Source organism: Chenopodium quinoa, unplaced genomic scaffold (genome assembly GCF_001683475.1).
Source record: "Chenopodium quinoa cultivar QQ74 unplaced genomic scaffold, ASM168347v1, whole genome shotgun sequence".
NCBI lineage: Eukaryota > Viridiplantae > Streptophyta > Magnoliopsida > Caryophyllales > Amaranthaceae > Chenopodium > Chenopodium quinoa.
In genome coordinates, this window is record NW_018743292.1 from 7,709,554 (window position 1) to 7,725,757 (window position 16,204).

The 16,204-nt window shown below is 35.0% G+C and overlaps 1 protein-coding gene and 1 long non-coding RNA gene across 2 annotated transcripts; both read left to right on the top strand.

Moving 5' to 3' along the window:
* Nucleotides 1-1,121: 1,121 nt before the first annotated feature.
* On the top strand, nucleotides 1,122-5,893 carry LOC110736806. The gene is made up of 3 exons (XR_002514277.1): nucleotides 1,122-2,454; nucleotides 2,552-2,729; nucleotides 4,948-5,893. It is a non-coding gene; the product is annotated as an uncharacterized LOC110736806 (long non-coding RNA).
* Nucleotides 5,894-14,579: 8,686 nt separating this feature from the next.
* LOC110735896 lies at nucleotides 14,580-15,691 on the top strand. Its single transcript, XM_021916074.1, has 3 exons — nucleotides 14,580-14,615; nucleotides 15,250-15,549; nucleotides 15,687-15,691. Exons 2-3 carry the CDS (start codon nucleotides 15,252-15,254, stop codon nucleotides 15,689-15,691), a joined length of 303 nt encoding a protein of 100 aa, XP_021771766.1. The 5' UTR covers nucleotides 14,580-14,615; nucleotides 15,250-15,251.
* The last annotated feature ends 513 nt before the right edge of the window (nucleotides 15,692-16,204 follow it).

The following is a 16,204-nucleotide window of genomic DNA, read 5'->3' on the forward strand; positions in this document are numbered from 1 at the left end:
AATCCCCACTAACAATACATTATAGTTTACATTATAAAATTCTCCTATTGGTCCCCACCTTAAAATTTTCCTAAACTTTTTTGCGATTGTTACGAAGCAGAAAAAGTATAGATTATGTGTAAAAAAAAAAAACAAAAAACAAAAAAAAACTATAGCTTACATTCATATTAATTATATACTCTCTAATATTTTGTTTGGATAAAAGGAAATAGAAGAAAGAAAATAGAAGATAAAAGGAGGACAATTTTTTTGTTTGGGTTATGGATTGCGAATTTTTTTATGTACACTCCGAGTGTAAGAATCACCTGGAGTTATTTTATGCTCATTTGATGTTTAATTTATTCATTAAAGTAATTTCATTTCCGCCAAAGTTGTAATACTTTGAGGAAAAGAATTCAATCTACACATTCAACGTTGACACCCCTGTCTCATCTAGCAACTAGAATAATCATCAAAATGAACAATAGTCTCCTTAAATCATCAAAGCTAAAAAAAATATCCTTGAATACATCGGGCACCCACCCAATCAACCTTTGATATGATAGAGGGAGGAAGGGGAAGGAGAGGGCGAAATCCATTTTTTCTTTTTCTTTAATAAACATAATCCCTCCGAAATTGAAGAGATTTAAAAGAAAAAGGGAGCTCACCTTTCCTATCCTATTCTTCCTTCCCTTCCCTTTAATTTCTAGCTCACTATGAGGGCAATACAATTATTTGGCTCAATGAGCTCACTAGGTTAGCCTTGTACGTTGCTTGATTTAATGAGGTATTTCCTATTGTATTGATCATACACTAGGTTAACTGTATAAATTATGTTACATGGACTTGGGTACTCATGTCTGACACGAAAACATGTCCAAACGTCCGACTCGGCTATTTTGTGAAAAATATCCATGATTTTGAACTAAAAGTAAAGTGTCCAAGTGTCACACCTAAGTTCGAATGTCGAGGGTCAGACATGGATATTTAAAGTGAAATAAAGAGTCCATATATTATAGCTTTTACATTAGACGATTTATGAGGGAAGCATCTTATTTGAAAAATGAAACTTACTACGTATAAATAATTAATTGTTCACAAGGGATAGAATTTTCTTAGGTTTCTTCCCGAATGTAGGAAAAATAAAAGCCTCAACGTATTGGGCCTTTGCACCAAGAAAAATTGTGGTTACATGCCCACACACGAAAGATCTACAAGATCCAACAATCTTTGCCCTAAATCAAAGAAATTACTAGGCGCCCTAAATTCAAATCTTTCATTACTTTCTTAATCTCCAAATTACTTTTTTCTTTTCCAATCAAATATTTATCCCCCATTTCATTCACATGTTTAATCTCAGAGAAGCAATCCTCAATCGATTGCATCTCAATTCAATTGCACAACGATGCAAATTAGGGTTTACAAACATTAATCACGCAATTTCTCTTTTCAATCAAATGTTATCGTTGGATCCTTTACCTTCTGCAATGGATTTCAATCATCTCTTCATCGCCATCTCTAAAATGAGACCTCAAAAGCATCATTCCGTCGTCATTTCTCTCTCAAGGCAGCTGGAATTATCTGGGTTTCGACCCAATAAGAATTCACTGGGTAGTCTTACAAATTGCTACTGTCATTTGGGTCGGGTCGATTTCGGGTTTTCGCTACTCGGTAAGCGTATTAAGCTTGGGTATGAGCCTGATATTGTGATATTTACTACCCTGATCAATGGCCTTATTGATGAAAATTGTAATAATGTTGATAAAGCTGTTAAATTATTGGATAAAATTGTTAAGCTTGGGATTCAACCTAATGTTGTTACTTATGGTGTTATTGTTTAAGGACTTTGTAGGAAAGGAAATAATGTGGGTGCTATTAATTTTCTCAGGAAAATGAAATCTGAGGGGGTTTGTAAGCCGGATGTTGTCATATATAGTACTATCATTGATGGTCTTTGTAAAGATAATATGATGTCTCAAGCTATTGAATTGTTTGATGAGATGCAAAGAGAGGGGATTTCGCCAAATGTTGTCACTTATAGTGCTTTAGTTCAAGGGTGTTGTATCGGGGGAAAATGAGAAAATACCCGAGAATTGTATTTGTTTAGGATCTTTGGGGCCATTGAAAACATAATTGGGTAATGTTTGATTGAGATGTTGGAGTATAGGTTTCAATGGGATTGAAGTGAGGGCAATATTGTTTTTGCTAAGAAGGGGATCACCCATCATGTGTTTAGAGACGTGTTGTCTTGTTATGCTTGGGATGTTGGAGCTTTATTTGATCAGTTGGAATCTATATGTGTGGAAAAGGCCCAAGGAATCGCTGGTAAATTGCCAAATTGGTAATAGATTTGACGGTCAAGGAGGAAGGTTGCGGAGCTGGTGATGGGATTTTGTACACATTGTTTAGTAGATATTGCAAGAGGGTGTACACTTGTATGGGGCTCAAGTGCGGTTAACAGAATGCTTCATAAAGGTTTGACATTTATCACTGTTACATTTAGTACTGGTTTTAAACCAGATCCTGTATTTTATTGGAAAACTTCATTTATGATTCTATATTTCTATGCCAGATGAGTTATGTGGCAATGCATAAGTGCAAAACCATATAGAGCAGTTTTATTTGGAATGTCAGGGGTGATGGAGTTCGCCTGTATTGTTGCCTACAAAATCCTAGTGTATGGAATTTGACTTCTTGTCCATTGAAAGAAGCTGCAGCTGCCAAACGTTCCCTTGATCTCCTACTGAAAGGTTTGCTACTAAATTTTTAAACTTGCTATATGTTTGTAATGAATAAAAGGATTAGAGAAAATGTTGCTTGCCTTTGTTTGCTGCAGTGATGGCATCTTAAATACTGTTATGACGTATGAGATGATGTTTTTTCATTGCGGACATAACAATGATTATGAAATATGATTGAATGGTGTTAAGGATTCTAGATATGTTTTTGTCACTGTATTGTTCTTTAATTTAAGTTCTGCGATCTTTGAAGTTAGTCATTTAATAGAATTGCTGAAGAATGTCATTGCTTAATGCCTTATTTTGAAGTTAGGGTGATAGATAGTTTGCCAGTCTTTGGAATTAAATTTTGGGATCCTTTAGGTAGTGCCAAAGGTGTTATTGTTTTTTCTACTGTGTTATGCTCTTATTATATAGTTGCAAAATATATAAACTTCACCATCTGGTAATATTCTGTTTTTTCGGTTGAGTTTTTTTTTTAACAAGTACCAAACAGTCTTGTAGAAGATTGTCCACATGGTTAGATTGCAAGATTTGCAACCAACCCCTATCACAGCATCCCGTTTGAGCTGGAATTCAGATTGCTTCAACATTATATTTGATAGCTTTGAAAAGATGGAACAGGAATCAATTCTGTAAAAGTTCTACACCAATTTCAAAGTCCCTCTCCAATAGTTTTTTATGCGAGAAACCATGTTCTGCCTTTTGCTGAGTTACTATAAAAACTAATGTTGAAAAAGGCCACTTGTTGCTCTGCTTTATATCTTTATTGTATTGTCTGCTTGGAGCCTCCTTGTGGCTTCACAAATTACCATGTCTATTGAAATTTAAGGGTGATGGAAATAATTACCAATAAGATCCTGGTCCTAGCTGCTTCCCCTTGCTGACCAGTTAAAAAGATACATATTTTTTGAACTTCTCTTCAAGTAGAGTAGGTGGATTCACTTGACTAGCCCAAGCAATTTATAAAGAGAAGGCATTTCTGCAGCATAGTTTTGCTGTTTTGCATAACAATGAGATTTGAGAAGTGACTTGCTGCTGCTTGATCTGTGCTTCTGATTACTAAACTGACTGAATTTCTACTAGTTACAAGATATCTTGTGTACGATGAATTTTCTTGTGTCTTTATTGGAGATGTTGCCAATAGGAGTTTTAAGGGGAAACTAGCTGTTCCAGATTAGCTGAGAAGTGGAGAAGTTACTATGTAAGTATCCAAACTCCAAAATAACCTTCCTCTCTTCTAGGATTAGCTATATAGGACAATTGTCATTTTTTACAACTGAATGTGATGGCTTTTCTCCTAAATGCTCAAAGCTCTTTTGTAGTTGATTATCCAAACTCATTTGCCTTTGCATCAACCACACGTTAAGCCATCAACAGTGAAATTAATAGGGTGCACTTGAGTGAATTCTGGAGAAACGTCTGTCAGTCATATATCTTTGCTGTTTGGGGTAGGATATGAGATTCACACTTGTACTTGGGTACCAGAGTCATTAACTCAATTATGAGTGTCCTTAGCTATATTTGTATTTTAAATGGTGGTTATTAATCTCTCCTTTTTGTATGAAGTTGAAGCGTGCACATACATATTCATTTGGAGTGTCAACTGTCAAGTATTAAGTACGAATACTTCTCAGTGATACATTAGGTGTTCCTTTCAAGATGAGGACCTCCTAGTTATGTTTTTCTCCTTATCTTTGTATCTAAAAAAGTATCAAGCATAGAATTGGCATGAAGATTTCATGCAGTTTAACCAAGCATCGCTTAACTGATTGATTTGGGAGCTAACTGCATCACCTGAAAGCTTTCTCATCTAGCCCACATTTGCATTACCAAATCCTGCCATCATAATCTTTCTTCTAATTGAACAGGGATGTACTATAGAAATTGATAGACATTCAATACTGCATGTCAAGTAACTATTCTCAACTACTACTTTCTCTCTATGTACCTTGTTGAATTTCCCTTCAACTTAAACATGAGGTTTATTTTGAAGGTCGAAAAATTCATGAACCCTTTCAATCTTTGTCACTGTTCACGATTACCAAGTCATCCAAATCAATTTTATTGTGATTTTCATCTTGTCGAATGTTGAGACTGAAATTTCCAGAATATATGTTTTGTGGAATATGTATCTTTATTTTTTTTGTATGGCGTATTTCTGCAAAGTCTGCTTCATGCAATGCAATAACTTTATATTGAGGTGAATATCTTGCTTCTTTTTTGACAGGATATTTAAAGGGAAGCAGGTGATTTGAAATTTTTCTCCAGTCTTGTGGAGGAAAGAAATCACTTTTCTTGCAAGTGGAGTACAATTGTTGTGCTAAATTAAGGTAAGTGTAGATATAGTCACACGTATGATGTGTATATTCTATGGTTTTGATCGGAAAGAAAGAGCAAAGTGTGTAGTCGAAGTCAGCAGAGTTATTCTACTTTAAAAGAGAAGACGAAATCCTATGAAGCTAGAAAGAGAAGATGATTTATGATGACTTATATCAATGATGCTTTGAAAAGATTGGGCTATACTAACTGAATGCTCGAGGAAGAGAAGGGGACAAGGTTATGAGACAAAGAGTCTTTGATGTTTGCGGCCTTGTGCATTGTAATTTTTTTTTTTTACAATAATGTTTTGTAACTAGTTAGGGAGGAATAAAATGTTCATTAAATAATTTGAATTTTGAAATGAAATTAAGAAGTTCTTGCACATCTAGGATTTTAACAAATGATTTAAAGTCAAATGATTGTTATATACACTCGGGATAACTGTACACCCATGAGTATTTTGTTCATATTTTGATGATGTTATTCATTAAATCATCAAATAAAGAGCAAAAACTAACCTTGGGTTAGTTGTGTGTACTGTGCATCCAGAAGTATATAACAAATTCCATATTGTAATAGTCTGATCTTTTTATTAAAATAAATTAGAGTTGGCAAAGTTGACATGACACAGCAAGAAGACACAAATCGGATACGAAGAAGTCGGGTTAGTGTTTAGGGCTTACAACATGTTTAATTAAACTAGGCAACATGATGCGACACATTTGATTAAATAGGTTGTGTTATTGTTGAGATTCCTCATAGAAACTAACAACTCGACAACTTACTCATAGAAACTAACAACTCGATAACTTAAGAAAAAAAAAGCATCAATTTATGAAAATAATGGCTCACAGTTTTTGCATATAACACAACACAAATTGGACACGTAAAACACGGGTTAGTGTCAAGAATTTTTTATAGGTTTAATTAAACAAGTTAACCCGAGTTATATGATATGCTTTAAATGGATCCGGTTAGTTTTGAGCTTCTCTAATGGTTTACATTTGAACACGAGACAAATACTCCTTACGACTGTACATGTTTGCAAGCTTTTAAAAAACTGTGAGCCACATGACTACGTAGTACGTGAGGGTAGTTGGTAGAGGTCCAAAATTTAGCAACCAAGAATATAATGAGAAAATGGAACACAAACGATTCATAGCAAATAGCATGCTTCAAAATTTGACAAGTTTGGCAATGGCAAGATGAAGATGATGGAAGTCGGTGGTTTTGGTATTCTTTTTCGCCCTTCTTCTCCTGTTCATTCCTTTTTCCTACTTTCTCATTTTCGATTGGAAAATTGTAAACTAATAATCCCACCTTTAGTAAGTGTTCTATAAACAATCCCACCTTTTGAAATTCCAGAAACAATCCCACCTTTGGTAGGGATCTTCCATTAACAATCCCTTTGAACTATAACCTGTTAAGCAGGTTAATTTTTTTTTCTTTTTTCTTCTTCCTAATCTCTCTCATTGGGCCACCAATCCACCACCATAACTCCACCCTGCTCATGCACCAACCTGCTCACCACGTTCACCTCACCTTACACCAACAACAAGCTGCTACCCTCCTCCCACTTCACCACCGACAGCAACTGCATGCAACAACAACAACAACAGCTCACAACAGCCTAACTACCCCCAAAAACACCACCTTGAAAACCCGTAACCACAATCCACCACCCAAAATACCCACTTGTCCCTTGCCGCCCCCTATTCACCACAAACCCCAAACCATGCCGGAAAACCCCTTCAACCACCCCAAAAAACCTCCACAACAGCCCCGAAAATCTCCAGCCCCAGCAAAAAAACCCCACCCCAGCCTCAAATCACCAACCCCCCACAACGAGTTTCCTGGAAAATTGGAAATTGCGAGCCCTAAAAACCAGTGGATTTCTTTGTGGTTTAATTTCTGTTCGTACTCTCTTCATTCAATTAGTATTTATATGTTTTGATTATTTTCTTGAATTGTTTTGTTGATTTTGTTGTTGAAATTGAATTTAGGGTGAGTGATCGAGATATCAAATGCTTTCCTTGGAAACTGATCTTAATAATCTGTCATTGACGACTAACACTGCTACGGGGATAGGGCGGCGATGCGGTGGGGAATGCAGTGGTTGTGTCCGGCGCCTTGGGGGGTAAGTAAGGTTGCCGGGGAAAGCAAGGGCGGGGGATGGGGAGGGGAATGCAGTGGCGGGGCTGCGTCAGGCCGAGGCAAAGGTGGGGGGTTTTAGTTTTTTTGAATTAATTTTGCTTTTTTTTTAATTATTAAAAATTAGAATAACCCTATTAAAATCCGACATGTGTCTTAAACCTAAGGAATCCGGTTACTAAAATAATCAAATCGGTCAGGGATTGTTAGTGGAAGATCCCTACCATAGGTGGGATTGTTTCTAGAATTTCAAAAGGTGGGATTGTTTATGGAAGACCCACTAAAGGTGGGATTATTAGTTTACAATTTTCCTTTTCGATTTCATTCTTATTTATTTCGTGCTATTGGTGTTGATTTTGATGACCCTAAATTGTTTCTTAATTTTGTAAGACAACAATCCAAATTAGGGTTTATTACTGTTGAATATCCCCTTTCCCTCTTTCATCGTATGAAATCTATGCGCACTCTTCCTTCTATCATTGATTTCAATATGCTTTTTTCAGCCATTTGTAGAATTAAACCCCACCCCCCTTTGTCCACTGTCATTTCTCTTTATAGGAAGCTTCATTTGTTAGGTGTTCGTCCAGATCATTATTCCCTTAACATCCTCGCTTAGGCTATGTTCATTTTGGGCTGTCCCTTCTTTCTTTTACCATTAAGCTTGGTTATCAGGTCCGGTGATAATGCCGGTGCTCTCAAACTCCTTGGAAATATGGAGTCTTATGGCCATTGTATGCCTAATCATGTCATTTATAGCACCATCATTGGTAGTCTCTGTAAAAATCAGTTATTACCTCAAGCTCTTTGGGAATATCCCCTGATGTTGTCACCTATAATACCTTAATTCGAGGTATGTGCACTTTGGGACAACAGAAAGAGGCTCAACAAATGCTGACTGAGATGTTGAGGAACAACATAACTCCTACCGTGGAGCCCTACAACATGTTCATTCACATGTAATCCTGGGCACCGTGCCGTGCCGCCGCGGGCCGTGCCTGGCGGGCCACAGGCTGGTTCGTGCCGTGCCGGTCGTGCCGGCGGGCCCAGGATTTCGTGCCGTGCCGTGCCGGCCATTTTCACAGGCCAGCCCACGGCACGGCACGGCCCTCGTGCCTGGCGGGCTGGTGCCGTGCCGGTCACGTGCCGGCCTGCGGGCTGGTGCAGTTTTCATTTTTTTTTTTTTTTTTTAAATGACAACATTATAAATTAATAAGTTTATAATGTATATAAGTTATAAAATTATAATTATAAGTTTTATAAGGTAACTTATAAGTTTATAACTTATAAGTTATAAGTTATTAAGTTATGAATTTTATAATTATAAGTTGAATATTTATGTTTTATAATTTGTATATTCAATATTTATATTTATATATTTACTTTATACTATTACTTTAAAATTTAATGTTTATGATTTATTATTAATTGGTATAATTTTATTTTTTATTAATATGAATTTACAAATTGTAACAAAACTGGGAAAAAAGGCAAATTGGACTTTGGATGTGAATAATGCGTACTTTATATTATTATTACTTGAGTTGAGAAAATTGTACAATGATAACAATGATAAAAATCATACAATGATGGTATTAAACAAAAATTGGAAAATGATAAAATTGATATTTTTAAAATCGTACAATATACAATAATTGTCTATTCTTCTTCTCCTTCTTCTTGCTCGTCTTCGTCTTCGTCTTCGTCTTCGTCTTCGCCTTCGCCTTCAAGGTCATCGGCTAGTTGCATAGATTGGGAACTAGCCGAATCCGAACCGGAAGCGGAGGTTCCTTCTTCGTTGTCGTTGTGGTCGTAAGAACGGTCTTGTGAGCGATTTTCCGCATCCAACCAATCTTTGAAACACATGCACATTTCTAGTGTTTCGGGTTTTAGACTTGTTCTTCTATCGTCTAAAACCCTTCCGGATGCGCTGAAAGCTCGTTCGGAGGCGACGGAGGAAACTTGGATAGCAAGAATGTCTCGTGCCATTGCCGCCAAAGTTGGATGCTTCGAGCTTTGTTGTTTCCACCATGCAAGGAGGTCGAGGCTGTTTATCTCATCGTCGTCCATGCCTTTGGTGAAGTCGTAACTCAGGTACATCTGCAACTCCGAGACGTCGCTTTGCGTTCTCCTGATTGATGAATCACCTGAAAACCTTGAAATCAAGTTAGTAGCTTGTGAAAATAAATGTTTGGCCTTCTTACTTACGTTTTTGGATGGTTGGGAAGGCCCTGAGCGAGGAACGGTGCCATATTTGGCTTCATAGACTCTATATAAAGCAAAAAACTGATCCTTCACATTAGTCTTATAGTTTTCTACATCATCGTCAAGAAACATGCATTGAAAGTAAATGTCAACTAACATAAATGTGTTTTCATACTTTTGCCTAGGATCTAATATGGAAGCAAAAATATAAATCAAAGGAATCTCACTATAATATTTACGCCACTTTTTTTCCATTGCTGGAAGATACTGATCATAATCACTTTGATCGCGATGATCAGCGAAAAGTTGGGCGAGTAAGCATGCATTAGAAAGAAAGTTTTGAGCACAAGGATTGTAAACAGTAGAAAAACAAAACGTCATGTTATATAATAACTGTAAAAATTGCATATATCTTTCACAGTTTTTCCAATCATCATCATACAAAGCATTTTGTGGAAATTTTTTGTTGTAAAATAATGTTAACGGGCCCTTGTACTCAATTGCCTTTGTTAACATGTCATAGGTGGAATTCCACCTAGTTGGGCAATCGGTTCTAATTTTTATTACCCTTATCTTTTGTTGTTTTAGAAAACTCTTCCATTCTTGGTATCTCATGTTAGAGCTATTAATAGACATAATAGCATCTCTGATTTTGCTGTAGTATGGGCCAATTGCCCGAACTCCATCCTGTACACATAAGTTAAGTACATGGCAAACACATCTAGTATGAAGAGCTTCACCGTCTAATAGTACATCGGTTAAGTTTTGTTTGATAAGATTAGCTGTGTATGTCATAGAGGTTGCATTATCAAAAGTCATAGACATCATTTTATCTCGAAGGTTGTATTCGTCTATTGCTTGCATTAAATGGTGAGCAATGTTAATGCCGGTGTGTGGGTATTCGAGCATTTTGAAATGTATTATTCTTTTTTGTAACATCCATTGATCATCTACCCAATGGCAAGTCACACATAAATAGTGATATTTATAACCACTATCCCAAGAATCGGCTGTTAAAGATACTCTACAGTTAAGGTTACTCAATTCGGCTTGTAACCGGACTTTGTACTCTAGGAAATTTTTCATTGCGGCGGAACGAACGGTTTTCCTAGAGATTCTTTTATGTTGGGGTTGTAGTGCTTTGTTAATGTAGGTGTTGAATGCGTCCCTTTCCGAGAAAAGAAAAGGTTGTTCGGCGTGTACTATCATTTTTCCTAGTTCATCCCTATCCCTCTCATAGTTGTATGTAAAGCCGTATGGATGGAATTGGGAAATTTTGGGCTGGGTTGGATCACAAGCTGGTTTTTCACAAGCTTTCATGTGTCTAGATAAGTGTCCCGTCCCGTTTTTGGTAACTGCCGTGAATACACTATTACATGTTTTACATTTTTCCCATTGTTCACCATCTTTACTTAGGACAAAATAACGCCATACCTCACTCCTTCGGTTTTTCAAAAGTAGCATCTCAGTTTCGGTTAACCATTCATGATGTGTGATGGTTAGTAGTGGGACTAGTGGGAGTGGCAGTAGAAGGGGTAGAACCGGAGGGAATTCGGGTACTTTCTTGGCTACCTTGGCTAGAACAATAGTTTTGTTGATTACCGATATAATTAGGTGGAAATTGGTATGGTGGTAGTGGAAATTGGTTTAGTGGTGGTGCTGGAAATCCCGACGTATTATATGGCTCATAGCCCGGGGGGGAAGTAAATGGGGTCATTGGTTTGACTCGTAATTTGGGGGCTCGTTGTATTTGGTGGTTCCCTAGAACTACTACTACGGATAAGTCGGCCTTTCCCCCTAGACCTAGATGATGGGTTGTTCGATGCCATAATTAACAATTAATTTTTTAATAAAAAGTGGTTAACTATAATAATAATAATTAATAACAACAATTTTAACAATAAAAATATCAATAATATTAATTAATAACAACAACTTTAACAATAACAATAACAACAATAATAAATAATAACAACAATTGTAACAATAATAATAATTAATAACAACAATTATAACAACAACAATAACAATTAACAACAATAATAATTAAACAAGATTATTCTAATAATAACAATAAAACAATAATAAATTGTCGTGCTTGACTTCGGGCCGTGCCGGGCGGCACGTGGGCCAACCCGGCCCGTGCCCAGGTTTATTCACATGTATTTAAAGATGGCAAGGTTGGTGAAGCACGGGACATTTTTGAAAACATGAATAAGATAGGTTTGATTCCCAATATCATCACTTACCAACTTATCCAGCTCTTTACATGACTAAGCACGGGATATTTTTTTTCTTATATAATGTTTGTAAATGCACACATTTATAACATATAAATATTTGATTTATTAACATGATTCAAATAAGATCTCAGGTGATTATGTTTTATTAATGGAGATATTCCTATTACTTTTGTTTAGGTAAAGTGATACATTTAGATGTTATTGTATAAATTTAAAAATATTTCATAATTATTAAAAAGAAGTGACGAGTCATGTCATTTGACTCATTTCGTATTTTCACACAATACCAATGTCCCAAAATTAGGGGTGGGACTTCGGTCTGGCAGTTCGGTTTGACCTCGGTTTGAGTCGGTTTCGGTTTGGAGCGGTTCGGATTGAAACGGTTTAGTTTAGCTGGCGGGTCGGTTTGGTTCGGTTTGGGTTAGTCACGGCTCGGTTTGGTTTCGGTTTATTTCTTTGCGGTTTAAATTCGGTTTGGGTCATAAGCGGGTCGGTTTATAAACGATTCGGATTATGTCGGTTCGGTTTGATACGGGTCGGTTTAAGGGGCGGGTTTACCCGGGTCAATGTCAGTTCGGTTTACAAACGGTTTGGATCAAGCCGGTTTGGTTTGAAATGGGTCGGTTTAGGGGCGGATTTACCCGGATCAATATCGGTTCGGTTTATAAACGGTGCGAATCATGTCGGCTCAGTTTTAAATGGGCCGGTTTAGTAGAGGGTTTACACAGTTCAATTGGTTCGGTTTATGAACGGTTTGGATCATGTCGGTTCGGTTTATAAGCGGTTTGGGTCATGAATTGAATTCATGATTGTTTTAAAGATCGCGTCATGACCATGATTTAATGAGTTGATACTTATAATACGATAAATCGATAATTAGAATGTACAAATATTCAATTAGATTGATCAACAAGTGTTTTAAACTTTTAAGTTTTAATAATCAGATATGTAAATATGTTTATCGATTGTAGATTTGTAGTACATACCAATAATTCAATGAGGCAATGATACTTATGATAGTATGATAATGATACCAACCATACATTCGTACGATATGATATACATAATAATTAATCTATAATTACATATACATTAACAATATCGTATTGAATCAATTTCCATTTCCAAACATTGCATTTCTTATAAATTATAACTTACACGAGATTAAATGGATTCGTTATTTAGTTTGTTACTTTATTTAGATTACTAACTCAAACAACTTAAAAAGTTAAATGGACGAAATCACGAAATCATGACCATGATTTAATGAGTTGATACTTATAATACGATAAATCGATAATTAAGAATGTACAAGTATTCAATTAGATTGATCAACAAGTGTTTTAAACTTTTAAGTTTTAATGATCAGATATGTAAATAACTAAATATGTTTATCGATTATAGTACATACCAATAATTCAATGAGACAATGATACTTATGATAGTATGATAATGATACCAACCGTACATTCGTACGATATGATATACATCATATACATAATAATATAATTACATATACATTAACAATATCGTATTGAATCAATTTCCATTTCCAAACATTGCATTTCTTATAAATTATAACTTACACGAGATTAAATGGATTCGTTATTTAGTTTGTTACTTTATTTAGATTACTAACTCAAACAACTTAATAAGTTAAATGGACGAAATCACGAAATCACTAATTAAAGTGGTGATGAAAGCATTATGCAATACTAATGTACGAATAGTCAAATATACAACGGTTAGATTGAATGCCCATGAAAAACAATGGTTAGATTTTCATTACTTTATTAGTTATTAGTATTATTACTTATTAAGTTATTATTAGTTTTATAGTTTATTATATATACTGATATACAATCACAGACTCACAGATGTCAGATATTGTCATATTGATGAGCATTAAGCCATTAACTCATTAAGTCATTAACTATGTCGTATTGAATCAATTTCAATTTTGAAACATTTGCGTTTCTTACAATTTATAACTTATAAGTAATAAACTAATAATAATAATAATAATAATAATAATAATAATAATAGTAATAATAATAATTATTATTATAATAATATTATAATAATAGTAGTAGTAAACTAGTAGTAATAATAATATTAACAAATAATTATACTAACAATAATAATAATAATAAATAATTAAAAAAACGGTCAAAAAGACCTAGAAAAGCACAAAGAAAATCTAGACCGTTAGATCTAGATGAATATTCTAGAATCTACAAAAAAAAAAAAATGAACGGTTATATCTAACTTAGATGTTGAGATTGAATATGGACGGTTAGATCAACTGAAGTAAAACCTAAACCTAGAAAAAAAAACCCACTCTCACTCTCTCAGCCATTCTCATTCACTCATTCAGCCGTTTCTCTCTCAATCTCACAATCTGTCATAGTTTCTCTCTCTAACTTCTCAGTTTCTCACTCTTTCGTTCTGAAATTATCAAGAATCTCAAGCTCAATTTCGTTTCATTTGTGTTTTGGATCTACATTTCTGATTTCTAGCTTTACATTCTCGTTTTTTTTGTTAATTTTTGTTGTTTTCGTTTTGATTTTTTTCGTTTTTGTTCCGGTTTGTTTATTTAGGGTTTTTGTTTTCGTTTCATTTGTGTTTTGGATCTACATTTCTGATTTCTCGCTTTACATTCTCGTTTTTTTGTTAATTTTTGTTGTTTTCGTTTTGATTTTTTTCGTTTTTGTTTCGGTTTGTTTATTTAGGGTTTTTGTTTTCGTTTCATTTTTGTTTTGGATCTAAGTTCTGATTTCTGATTTCTGATTTCAAATCTTCCTCTCCTTCAAGCCGTCAAACCCTAAGGTAATTTTTTTGTTAATTTATTCGATTTTTTTCGTTTTCGTTTCGGTTTTTTAATTTATTTCAAGTTCTGATAATCTACATTCTTGATTTTTTCTTTTGATCTCCAGTTCAGGTAGTTCTCCATCTTCAAATCTCCTTCAAGCTGTCAAAGGTAATTACTTTTTCCTTTTTTTTTTTTTTTAATACAGTTTTTCTGTTTTTGTATTTGATTATTGTTGTTGTTCTTGCTTGAATATAGTCGAAATATGCCTAAAATGAGTAAAATCTGTTGTTGATTGTATTTTTGTTTTTTACGGGAAAATGGTAGATTTGTGCTGTTTTGTTGTTTATTATGCTCGATTTAAAAGTAATGATGATGGGTTGTTCAGATTATGTGATTATTATTGTTGGAATACATGCATTGTTTATTTATTGGGATTTTAGCTTTATATTTTTAACCCATATTGTTGGAATACAAGCATTGTATATGATTGGCTTAAAGTTAGTACTTAAAATGTACACATATGTGACTGTATCGTATATAACTTTCTATATTCTGTTAGGATATATGTTGTAATCACGTTTGTTGTATAATTCTGAATTTTGAAACATTGACTAGTGCAAATAAAATTCTGAAATATGAACTATCTATTTAGTTGAATTTTGGTATTGAGTGAATAGGATTCACTGTCGTGACTTCAGTGTCAGTCACATGAGACAATGCATGCTTAATTGCTCACTATTAGTAGAATCTGTCACTTAATTTGGTACTTATAAGTTATAAATGTTGTTTTTTTTTGTTTCAGTCATGTCTCGCGAGTATGATGAATTTGACTATGAGAGGCAATCAAATTTTGATACTGTTAGCTCTCAAGCTGCCTCTGTCTCGGTTGATGATGCTAGTAATACCGGCACTATCAATCCTTCTGTTAATAAACGTCAAAGAACCGCAGGTATATGGAAGCATTACACTTTTTTTGTAAAGACGATAGGTAATGAAAATGTTGATTATGCTCGTTGTAATTTGTGTGGCAAAGAATATAAAGCACCTGGTAAAGCGGGTACTTCAACTTGTAAATCTGAGAGAAATTTTAAAAAAAACAAAAGCTATAATTTTGAAGTTGCTTGAACTTGTTATGAGCTGCTGCCTGCTGGTAGTGCTTTTGCCTTTTGGTTGTTGTCTCTGCTGAGTTGTTATTGCCTATATTGTTGCCTGCATGAGCTGGTTCCTGCCTCCTGCCAGCTTGAGGTGCTGTGTTGCTGCCTTTTGTGTTATGAATTTATGATAAGTTTTGTTGCTGCTGTTTCTTATGCTTGCTGTTTTAATTTTTCTTGAATCATCGCTGCCCTTGTCATTTATGTTGAGACTTCAATGTATATGTACTTGCTGGCAGCATTTTTCAAGTTTTAAGTTAAAACAGCCATTGCTCAGTGATGATACGAGAAACGTAAATCTGAGAGCAATTTTGAAAAACAAAAATAAGTTCCTGCTGAGTCCCTTCTGCTTATATTATTCCTTGCTTCGGATAAGTTGCTGATCTGTTATTGCGTGTGCTGGTTCCTGCTTGTTGCTGCTATTTCCTCTGCTCTTGGGTGCTGGGCTGCTGCTTCAAGATTCTGCTTCAAGATTCTGCTCCCAAATCACTCACATTCTCACTCCTCCCTTCATCTTATCATGTATCATTTTTTGCAACCCTAAACTTGATGATGTTTCAGTTGGTAAATCTGAAATCTAATCTGGGTAGTAGTGATAGTAGTTTC

Bases quoted from the DNA above. Each gene is read 5' to 3' on its own strand.
- LOC110735896 (XM_021916074.1), top strand. From the start codon at position 15,252: ATGTCTCGCGAGTATGATGAATTTGACTATGAGAGGCAATCAAATTTT.